This window comes from Nannospalax galili, unplaced genomic scaffold (assembly GCF_000622305.1).
Source record: "Nannospalax galili isolate Female #2095 unplaced genomic scaffold, S.galili_v1.0 scaffold803, whole genome shotgun sequence".
NCBI lineage: Eukaryota > Metazoa > Chordata > Mammalia > Rodentia > Spalacidae > Nannospalax > Nannospalax galili.
The window spans coordinates 1,130,731-1,143,099 of NW_008349354.1; the positions used below are offsets into that span (position 1 = coordinate 1,130,731).

The following is a 12,369-nucleotide window of genomic DNA, read 5'->3' on the forward strand; positions in this document are numbered from 1 at the left end:
AGGTAAATCACATGCATTGTATTTTCTTTTCCAGATAAGAAATCCTTTATATAATTCTTTTGTGCTGTTAGGTCACCTAAGTTTCCAATGTTGAACTTGTTTTATTTTTTGGCGATAAGATCTTATCTTATAACCCAGGCTAACTTGATAGTTATTGCTTAGGCCAGGCTGGCCTCAGACTTTCAGTTCTCCTGCCTCTACCTCCTGAGTGCTGGGATTACAGGTGTGCACCATACACCCAGGTTGAACTGGTTTTCTTCTCTTCCTCCCTTCTAGACTATAGGCTCCTAGAAGGCAAGAACACTATGTGAGCTCCACAGTGCCTGGCACAGCACAACGTACTCAAGGGCAATTTTCCACAAGTGTGTAAATGAACAAACGAAGCTGTAAACGCGTGTGAAGCTTTATTCTCTGCTAGAGTGCCATTCAGAGCCCCAAACAAATAGCTCCCACTGGCTTCTGTGTCTTGGCTTTTCTTTAGACCAGGCATTTAATAAGCATTCACCATGTACCTGTGACAGCAGCAGGCACTGAAGTCCAGTATGTGCTATGACCAGGAGGGAGGTGGCCTCTATTGGTAACTCTCCCTTCAAGTACAACTCATGGAAAACCTTGGCAAAGACTTTCCTCCACAATGAAGTCTTCCCAGTCAGAGAAGCTTTCACTGACACTTGTTCAAATAGCACACTGTTCATGAGCCTGCCCTTCCTGAGGTCCCCAGGCTTGTCATGATCAGCACATGCTCTCTGCGACTGCAATCTGTACTACTTGCTGCCTGCACACTCACTGCTATGTTGAATGCTGGAGTACCAGGTGCTTTAGGAAAACTTTCTAAGCACCATGCCAAGTGCTAACTTACCTCACCTAATCCTTACAGTTGCTCTATAAATGCTACTAGGTCTCCACTCATCAGCTGAGAGAATGGAGGGACAGAGAGAGCAAGTAATTTGTTGGATTGCGTATAGTTGGTAAATTTAAGAGAAAACACACTTGACTCCAGAACGCAAATGAGTGACTACCATTTCCCCGAGTCATTAGCCCAGATGGTATAATTGGAATAAATCAGGATTGAAGACTTCCTTCCAGATACATCAAAACCTAAGGATTATTTTCTCCATTTACTCTGAACACTCTCTGGCTATGGGACGGACGAACCATCCTTAATAGTAAGGATCACAAACATTTTGTGTAAAGACCAGATTGTAAGTCTTTTAGGGTTTACAAAATAATTTAGTGTCTGTCACAACTCCTCTGCTATTAGAGAGAAAAGGACCAGAGACCCTATGTACATTAATGAATGTGGTTGTATTCTAATAAAACTTTATTTACAAAGTCTGGCTGTTGGTGTTAGGTTGCTGGCCTTTGTTTATGCCATTCCAGGGACTTGCTTTGCACTAGCCAAGGTCAACAAGCACTTTTGATTTATTTCCCTTTCTCTAGGCTTTGTCAGGGCTTTGCACAAGAGAAATAAAACTGAGTCAACTGCAAGAGGGATTCATGTGAGTTATGTGAAGTCTGATGGATGTTAAGCCATGAATCGGATTACTGGAGAAGTCTCTCCTAATTTAGCATGATATGAACTGTTGAAGAAAATGGGTGGATTGATCTTCTCACTACTTCTATAAACTTTGTGTTATAGACTTGCTGGAACTCAGAAGATGGGGTCATCTCCATCTACCAACCTGGTCTCTAGACTCATTCCAATCACATAAGAATAGGACACATCATTTTTAGGGTTCCTACCTGAAAAGCGTTGAGCAAAGCGAAAAGAACATGCCAAGCCAGACGCTGACTGTCCACCATTGTCCCTATGCCAAAGCCCCAGGTGAGCCCTAGCAGCGGGGTCAGAGTAAGGAGGCTTTTTCCCATGCGGATGACAGTAGCCTTATCATCCTGACTCAGTTTTTCTCCAATCGCCGGCCTCCAGAGCTTCCTGAGGACTAGCAGTGCCACGGCCAAGTTCACAACCACAATAGTCAATGCAGGGACGACGAAAGCCAAGAGAGGTTTGCTCTCATCGGACCAGTTAAGCCAACACATGTCTCTCCTTTGGTAGTTATTGCTAGGTTGGGTGACTGCGATGGTGATGACGGATATAATGAGAGGGCACCCGTAGCCCAGGCCAAACCCAATAGCCATCATGGTAGGCACAGCCATGTGATGGAACACAAGGATGACTCGGTAAGCCAGGTGAATGCCAAGCACAAGCATCCAGAAGAACAAAGCAAGGTAGAAAAAGTGGGTGAAGAACACTGTAGCTATGCAGGCTCCAGAAGCGCTCACGGTGGTGTCCACAGCCGCAGCAACAATAAACCAAACATCAGCGATCAAGAGCGACAGGATGATATTCAGCAGGCAAATGTGGCGCAGGTATGAGATTTGGCTTCTCTTGGTTTGTTTCCACAACAGAGACTCAATGATCAGGCATAACAAGAGACTTGCAATAGAGATGCTCAGTCCCACGTAAGTGATCCATTTCACTATGGGGACAAATTCAGGGGGGACAGAGGGTGACATGAGCACGGAGAAGGAGGTCAGGTGAGTGCATCGGCACAGCACCGTGTCTGCAGTTTCATCTACTAGTTGACAGCCTGCGCTGCTCCACTGCAAGTGACTGAAATCCCAAAACACACAGAGAGGCTGGCTCAGGTTTGCCTCTAGCTTGGAGACGTTCAGGAAAATTTCATCGATGGAATGGTTTTGGATAAGCGTGGATATCACAGGCCCATTGACCTGTGCATTCCTACTGTGGGTAATGGGTAGAATGTTCCCGAAAGTCAAGGAAGCCATGCTGATAATACTTTCTAGAGAGGATTTCTGGAATTGGTCTGGTTCAATAAGTATATGTCCTCTGATGGGAAGGGAGGAATTTTGTTGGATCATTTCAACCTGATAATTATAACCCTGTGTGTATTCGATTTGGGTCACTGGAATCCCTTTCCAATCAATGAATTCTAGAGAGAAATTAAGAGGAAGAGCAGTCAAAGGTACGAGAGTGCTGATGTTTTCCAACGTCTCTAGTAACTGTGAGCTGGCACCATTTTCTTCTTGCAATAAAATTGTCCAATTAGTTATGGAGGCTGAATTCAGAATATGGTCAGCTATGCTGATGACATCCTGAAACACAAGGATCAAAGTCACTAAGAGTGGGCAGTCACTCCTACTAAGTATAGGAAAAATGGCCATAGACTTGGTGAATTGATGGTCACAGTAAAACTCATGAATTACATTAGCTCTTTCACTCTATACAATCGAAATGTTCTGATAAAGAAATTTGGGTCAAGTTGAAGAGATGGCTCAGTGGGTAAAGGCACCTGCTGCCAAGCCTGATGACCTGAGTCTGATTCCCAGGACCCTCATGGTAGAGAGAACTGAAGACCTGGGACTCACAAGTTGTCTTCTGTCTCTCTCTCTCTCTCTCTCTCTCTCTCTCTCTCTCTCTGTCTGTCTTGCTCTCATACACGCACACATACACACACACACACACACACACTGCGGTACATACACAAAAATAAATGAAATAAAATTTTAAAAGAAACAAACTCAGTTCCAGGGGGTTCATCACAAGTCATTTGCCATCATGGTGAGGTTTCACTGCAGCATGGATGAATCAGCATCCTAGAATACCAGAAGCATTGACTTTGAACAACATTCCCATTTTGTTTATTTCGCTAACATCAGAACTTTTAAATTCATGCCCTAGATGTCTACGTTTTGATTCATGGGATTTTTGTTGTTGTTTACTGTGTAAGAATATGAAACAGCAATCCTGAAAAACTAGACTCAGGCAACAATGCAGCCTTGAAGCTCTCTGTGGCCTTTAAAGCTGCAGGCTGGAGAGATGGCTCAGAGGTCAAGAGCATGTACTGGGCTTGCAGAGAGCCTGAGATCAGTTCTCAGCACCCATGTAGGGCAGCTCACAACTGCCTGGAACTCCAGGTCCAGGGAACCTCTGAAGACACCTGCACTCACGTGTGTACATACCCACACACGTGCATGTACTTAAAAATAAATATTTTTAGAATATGAGACAGTTTGAAAGATTCCTTCTCCAAGGAGGTCCTTGGACGTCGCTGTTTTCTCCCACAGGGCTGTCCTGTTTATGACTCTGGTTCCCAGCTACAGGGATCTATCACATTTTACCCTAACCCAGCCACCCCTGTCCTCTAGCCCAGAATCTCACGTGTGCTTTTTCTACTTTTTCCTGCATTTTTGTTTACTTGTTTGTTGTTGGGTTTTTTTTTTTTGAAACTTTCTTTTAATATTTTATTTATTCTTATTTTATGTGTATGCGTGTATTGCCTGCATGTAGGTAAATGCACCCATGTCATACAATGCCCGCAGCAGACAGAAGAGGCTATCAGATCCCCTGGAAATGGAATTATGGACAGTTGTTAAGTGCCATGTGGGTGCTTGGATTTGAATCCTGGTCTTCTGCAAGAACAGCCAGTGTTCTTAACCGCTGAGCCATCTCTCCCACCCCTTGTTTGTTGTTTTATGAGACAGAGTCTTGTTATGTAGCCCAGGTTGGCCTTGAACTCATGCTCCTCCTGCCTCAGTTTCCTGAGTGTTATGAACACAGCTTCCTCCCCTCATGCCTGACCCAGTATGCTGCTTCTACGGCCCTGAGGAATTTCTGGTTTCTCTTAAATGTTTCATTTTATTGTTCATTTCATATTTATATTTTTTAAAAAGTATTTTATTTTATTATTTTATGTGTATGAGTGTATTGCCTGCATGTATGTGAGTGTACCCCTGTCCTCTGTGGAGGTCAGAAGAGGGCTTCAGATTCCCTGGAGTAAGGACGGTTCGTAGCTGCCATGTGGCTGCTGAGACTAGAACCCGGGTCCTCTGCAAGAGCACTCAGTGCTCTTAACCGCTGAGCCATCTCTCCAGCCCCTATATTTATACTTTTTGTACCTTTTCATTTTAGTCTTCTGTAAACAAAATGGGAAAAGCGAATCTGAATCTGAGCATCTTTTCTTTAATTCAAGGAACTTAATTTATTCTTAGTCACTGCCCCAGTTGACATCATGTTTGCTGTATATAGTTAAGTACAAGGTACAATTATGTAGTAGGTAGCATATGAAAATGCATACATGCTGACTAAATATTTATCAAGTGCTTGCTGTGTGTCACTGCTCAGACACTCTGAGCAGTACCCAAAATATAAGCAGTAGCTCTTCTCAAATGGTGGGACTGCAATCATTTATTTTTCTTTTTGCTTACTTATCTTTCTCCTTCCTCCCCTCACTCCCTTCTTCCTTCCTTCCTTCTTTCTTTTCCCTCTTCTTTTATTGAGATGGTCTTGCCATGTCACCCAGGATGGCTTTGAATTCACTGTAAAGCCGGGGCTAGCATCAAATTCACAATTCTTCTGCCTCAGCTTCTCAACTGCTGGAATTACAAGTCTGTACTACATGCCCAACACTGGCTTTCTTATAGTGAGCAAATAACATTGTGTCATTTTAAATTCCATTTTGGGGGCTGGAGAGATGGCTCAGTGGTTAAGAGTACTGGCTGCTCTTGCGGAGGACCCGAGTTCAATTCCCAGCACCCACGTGGTGGCTAACAACCATCTGTAACTCTAGTTCCAAGGAATCTGACATTGTCTTCTGACCTCTGCAAGCACTGCATGACACAGGTGCAGTTACACACATGCAGGTAAAACATTCATACACATAAAATAAAAATAAATAAATCAATAAATTTTAAACTCTATTTTAAAATATCTAAATTAAAACAACCAAGAGAAGGGAGTTCTTAAAATACATGCTGCTAAGATTAGAGCTCACAGCCACAGAAAAGAATAATTATGGATTACAAACACGCATTAAGGAGTGAGGATGTAGCTCAGTAGCAGAGTGCTTGACTAGTAGGCCTGAGGCCATGGGTTTAATCTCCAGCATGGAGAAAAAAAAGAGTTGAAACTGGCACTCATGGATAATAGCACAAAGCTTTTCCCTCCCTCTAAACCTGAAGCTGCACAGGCAGCCTGCTCGGGGCAGCTCTTTCCCTTTGAACTTAGTCTGTTGATCCAGAGTTCCCTGTATGTCTTAGAAAAAGCAATGAAGCTCCCAAGAGGATTGTCACATGGCATCTCTGTCCTCGCTACGAGTCCCCCATCATTCAGGCTCATATTTCTCCTCCTCCAAATGCGCTATCTAAAGTGAGCCCTTCAGTCTGTGCACAGTGGTACACGCCTGTAATCTCCGCACTCAGAAGGCTACACCAGGATAGTAACCAGGAGTCTGAGGTCAGCCTGGACTGTACAGCAAGTGTCCGGTCAGTTAGAGCTACATGGAGACCCTATCTCAAAAAATATAAGAATAAAATAAAATTTAAATAGAGTTAGTCCTTCAAAAACAGGGAAACCATACCTTCATCGTTGAATTAGACACCATAAAAGACTTTGTCAGTGACACGGATGAAATGTTGCTGAGAATTGACACCACTGAAGCCAGATTCCCAGCTGTAGTAGAGGGGTTTTGCTGAATGATGGTGGAAAGATTTTGCACCAAGGATGACACGTCTGCCTCTGTGATATTGCTCACAATCACACTGAAGTTCTAAAAATATAAAATGGTCAGGTTCTAGGTGGAAAAAAAGACCAGAAATCCTTCTGTATCATCAAATTTAAGTCAAATGCTTTGGCCACAGAACTAACATTTGCATGGTACAGCATATCACAAATTATACAGTGCTGGGGCTAGAGAGATGGCTCGATGGTTAAGAACACTGGCTTCTCTTGCAGAGGACCTGGGTTCGACTTCCAGTGTACATATGGCAGCTAACAACTGTCCATAACTCCAGTTACAGGGGATCCAATGCCCACTTCTGACCTCTGTGGGCATTGCACAATGCAGGTACACTTACATACATGCAGGCAATACACTCATACACATAAAATTTAAATGATAAAAATTTAAAAAATTATACAGTGCTGATAATAAACATGGTTGGGAGTAACTGTTTTTAGATGCTGTATTAAATGCTTAACAGAGATTTAGTGACTGAGTCCTGTAAATATCCTTTAAAGGAGCTAATATTATTATCCTTATTTTGTTTTTTGTTTTTGTTTGATTTTTGAGACGGGGTCTCCCTGTAACCTGAGCTGACCTGGATCTCCCAGAGATCTGCCTGCCTCTGCCTCCCAAATGCTGGAATTAAAGGCATGCACCACCATGATGGCTGGTTATTATTGTTATTTTAAAGCTAACGAAACTAAAATTTGAAAAAATTCTCTGAAAGACATTCTTACATAAGCATTATCTCAAATTATACAGGAACTGGTGCTAGGTGAGATTTGGTGGCATTTCAAGAAGCCCTCATCAACGAAGTGGCACTCCCAGGACTAAGGTCTGCCAGTATTAACCCCATGCTATATACACACAGTGTAGGGTGAAACGTGGACACGTGCCTAGATTTGACTACTGGGCTGTCTTGGCTCCACTGTGGCATTGGCTTTAGCTTCCCTTCCTGCTTTCAGGCTCCTACTTGCGTCGCTCTGCTGGGATGAGTTGGAAGACTGCAGTGTTTGCTTTCATCAATACGCATCCACCCAGGATTCCAGATCCCACAGTGACCTCGTTGCTCTTCTCAGTTCACTGTGGCATTCTCTGCCAAGGGCACTGGGATCTGCCCGCCCTCACCTCCTGGGATCAACTAGTCTCAGCCACTACTTGTGTTCAGAACAGAGGCAAGAAAGGACAGAGCAAAAATAGACTCCAGAGGCTATGAATGAGAGACGGACACGAGTATAGGGTCCACCTCCTGCCCCAGTTTGCAGATGAGATACTGAAAGCAGGAAGCGAAAAATAACGTTCCACAGTGCTTTCATAGGTAGCACTCTTGGGGCTCCCGATGCAGGGCCTCTGGCTGCGATGGAAGTTCTGCTAAACACAGAGTATCTACTACTAGCAGAGCAGAATCTGTGGGTCAGTCTCAAAGACCTTCTTTCCTACAACTCGAGCGCCCCTAGTCCTCACCATTTACTTCCTCCTTTCCCTCTCTTTAAAACAGCTAGAGAGAGCCTCCTGGGGCCAGCATATTTTCTGGGTAAGTTTGGCAGCACCCACTGCATCTTAACTCCCCCAGCCTCATTTACCCTCCCAGCTCCCCCACCTGGTCTCTCTTCCTAGCTTGGGCATTGGCCCATTTCTTCCCTTGGCACTCCAGACCCCTTGACAGCCCTCTTGAACCAGAATCCCCACTGCTTTCTGACCCTTTGCACCCAGATCAACCCAGTTCCTCCCTCTAGTCCCCATGAGCCCTCAGGGCCTGTTCCCTCCCTCACATCACCTTTCCATTTCTGGGCAGCACAGCCACCAGTTTCCTGGGGCCAGCTTCATTCCTGGGTAAGTGCCACCCCGCACTCACTGTGCCTTGACTCCCCCAGCCTCATTCACCCTCCCAGCTCCCCCACCCCATCTCTCCTCCTAGTGTGGGCACTGGACCATTTCTTCTCTTGGCACCCCAGACCTCTGGACTGCCCTCTTGGCCCAGACTCCCCACTGCTTCCTGACCCTTTGCACCCAGACCAACCCAGTTCCTAGGTCTAGTCCCCTGGGAGCCCTTGAGGCCTGTTCCCTCCCCCACCTTGCCTTTGTATGCCTGAGACAGGCCCTGGTCCCAGACTGGCACAGCCCTCAACTTCCCGAGGCCAGCATCTTTCCTGGAGGGATCCAGACCTTAGGAGAAAGCCTGAGAACATCTGATCCTCATCTGATTTGGGTCTCTGTGGGAATTCCTGAGCAGCAGGATGAAAGCCATCTGGCCCTTCCAAAATAAAATCTAAGGAGAGAACCTGAAACCTAGACCAACCAACTCTTCATGCCCAACAAGTAAACCACAAGGGCACATAAAGTTTACAAAAAGAAGCAAACCTAAACTCAACAAAGAAAGGCTTGAGTCTCATACAAGAATCAGAAATTACAAAAGAAATCCATTTGTCAAAGTCACTGAAAAAAAATAATAGCATGAAAAATCAAAATAATATATTCCCACCAACAATCCTGTAGAGGAGTACAATGAGAACACCATAGAAATAACATAGAACAGGGAATTCAAAAGAACAATTATAAACGTGATAAAAGTATTCAGTGAACTTAAAGAACACACAAACAAAGAAATCAAAGGCCTAAAAGAAGATAGAGACAAACTTCTGGATGAATTCAGAAAAGAGTTAGAAATATTGTAGAATACTCAAGCTGAAATGGAGAAGGAAGTGAAATACTCAATATGCCAATTAGAAATGACAGGAGAAAGCCTCACCAATAGGATGAATGAAATGGAAAACAATATCAAGACTGGAAGATAAAGTGGACAAATTAGACCACTCAAGCAAAGATTATGAAAAATTTAGGAAAAAACAAGAATGGAATATGCAGGAATTTTGTGACACCATAAAAAGACCAAACTTACAAATCATAGGCATACAGGAAGGAGAAGAATCTCAAGACAATGGTATGAACCAGATCCTCAACAGACTCATAGAAGAAAATTTCCCCAAATTAAAGAAAGACATGCCCAAACAAATATAAGAAGAAAAAAGAACACCAAATAGATAGGACCAGAAAAGAAACTCTTCTTGGCACATCATAGTAAAAACACTAAACGTACAGAACAAAGAGACAATACTGAAAGCTGCAAAAGAAAAACAAGTCACATATAAAGGAAAACCCATCAGGATTGCAGCTGACTTTTCAGTGCAAACTATGAAAGCCAGAAGAGCCTGGACCAAAGTATTCCCAGTTCTAAATGAGCACAGATGCCAACCCAGATTACTATACCCAGCCAAAATGTCTATTATAGTCGAAGGGGAAAGAAAAATCTTCCATGACATAAATAGGCTGAAAGAATTCATGTCCACAAAACCATCTCTTCAGAAAGTTCTTAAAGCAATACAAAGAGCTGAAGAAAGGAATAACTATACCCAAGGGGTTACAGAAAGAAACTCAATGAAGGTATAACTGTGGAAATGCACACCTACACTAAGAATGTGAAAAGAAATTTAAAAAATGACAGGATTCAATACACATCGTTCATTAATAACTTTAAATATCAATGGACTGAACTCCCCAGTCAAAAGACACAGACTAGTTGAATGGGTTAAGAAACAAAACCCATCTTTTTGTTGTCTGCAAAAACCCATCTGACTTTCAAGGACAGGCACTATCTTAAGGTGAAAGGATGGAAAAAAATATACCAAGAAAATGGTACTAAGAAAAAAACAGGTGTTGCAACTCTAGTATCTGACAAAATAGACTTTAAAACTAATCAGAAGAGACAAAGATGGCCACTTCATTCTGATCAAAGGAACAGTAAACCAAGAAGATATTACAATCACGAACATAAAGGCACCCAACTTCATAAAAACAGTACTACAGGACTTTAAGATCTAGATTAATACCAATTCATTAATAGCAGGGGACTTAAATACCCCATTGTCTCCATTAGATAGGTAAACAGGACAGAGAATTAATAGAGAGACTACTGAATTAAACAATACCATACATCAAATGGACCTAACAGACATCTACCAAATATTCCACCCAAGCACCAAAGAATATACTTTCTACTCAGAGCCCCATGAACTTTCTCCAAAATCAACCACATACTGGGGCACAAAACAAACCTCAAAAACAACTGAAATAATTCCATGCATTCTATCAGACCACAATGCAATAAAGCTTAAAATCAACACCAGAAGAAACCCTAGTAACTACATGAACACATGGAAATTAAAAAACGCACTCCTAAATGATGAATGGGTCAAAGCAGAAATTAAGAAAGAAATAAAAGTATTCCTGGAACTAAATGAAAGGGACAATACAACACAACAAAACCTCTGGGACACTCTGAAAGCGGTCCTTAGAGGGAAGTTTAGAGCTCTAAGTGCCTACATCAAAAAATCAGAAAGAACACAAATAAATGACTTAATGTTGCAACTCAACACACTTGAAAAGCAACAACAAATGAAACCCAAACCCAGCAGACAAGAAGAAATAACAAAAATCAGAGCAGAAATTAATGAAATAAAAACAAAGAAAACAATACAAAGAATCAACAAATCCAAGAGTTGGTTCTTTGAAAAGATAAACAAGATTGACAGACCCTCTATACCAGTTAAACAAAAGAAAGAAAGAGCACCTCCAAATCAACAAAATCAGAGATGAAAAGGGAAACAACAATAGACACCAAAAAGATCCAGAACATTATAAGGGAATACTTTAGAAACCTATATTCTACGAACATTATAAGGGAATACTTTAAAAACCTATATGCTACTAAATTTGAAAAACTAAAAGAAATGGATAGGTATCTAAAAGCATGGAAACCACCAAAACTAAACCGAGAATATACAATAGCTTAAACAGACCCATAATACATAAGGAAATTGAAACAGCAGTACAAACAAGCCTAGGACCAGATGATTTACAGCAGAATTCTACCAGACATTTAAAAAAGATCTATATTCAATACTACATAATTTATTCAAAAAGATAGAAATGGAGGGAGAACTTCCAAATTCCGACTATGAAGCCAGCATCACTCTAACACCCAAACCAGGTAAAGATACAACCAAAAAAGAAAACTATAAACCCATATCCTTAATGAACATAGATGCAAAAATTCTCAACAAAGTACTTGCAAACCACATAGAGGCACACATCAATAAGATCATCCACCATGATCAAGTCAGCTTTATTCCAGAGATGCAGGGATGGTTCAAATATGTAAGTCAATAAACATCATAAATCATTTAAATGGACACAAAGACAAGGACCACATGATCATCTCAATAGATGCAGAGAAGGCCTTTGACAAAATTCAACATGCATTTATGTGCAAAGTCCTAGAGGGAATTGGACTGGAGGGAACATACCTCAACATAATTAAAACCATATACAACAAAACCACAGAAAACATCATTCTAAATGGAGAAAAACTGGAAGCATTCCCATTGAAATCAGGAATAAGACAAGGCTGTCCAGGAACTCCACTCCTCTTTAACATAGTTCTGGAAACTCTTCCAAGAGCAATAAGACAAGAGAAGGAAATTAAAGGAATAATAATTGGAAAAGAAGAGCTCACATTATCCCTTTTGCAGACAATATGCTATTATATCTAAGAGATGCCAAAAATTCCACCAGAAAACCCTAGAAATGATTAGCACTTTCAGTAAATCGGCAGATTACAAAATTAATCTCCAAAATCTGTTGCCTTTCTATATACCAATAACAAACAATCAGAGAAAGAGTACATGGAAACACTCCCTTTCAAGATAGCTGCAAAAAAAAATATCTCAGAATAAACTTGACCAAAGACATTAAAGAGCTCTACAATGCAATTTTTAAATATTTAAAG

The 12,369-nt window shown here is 41.8% G+C and overlaps 1 protein-coding gene across 1 annotated transcript in view; it reads right to left on the minus strand.

The window, feature by feature from the left end:
- The window catches only part of Adgrf1 (adhesion G protein-coupled receptor F1), a 61,791-nt gene that overhangs the window by 11,694 nt on the left and 37,728 nt on the right, over positions 1–12,369 (minus strand). The window contains exons 11-12 of the mRNA XM_017801571.1: positions 6,381–6,569; positions 1,744–3,117 (exon numbers count right to left, since the gene is read on the minus strand). Of these exons, the coding sequence (XP_017657060.1) occupies positions 1,744–3,117; positions 6,381–6,569 (1,563 nt within the window). The remainder of the gene's footprint in view (positions 1–1,743; positions 3,118–6,380; positions 6,570–12,369) is intronic.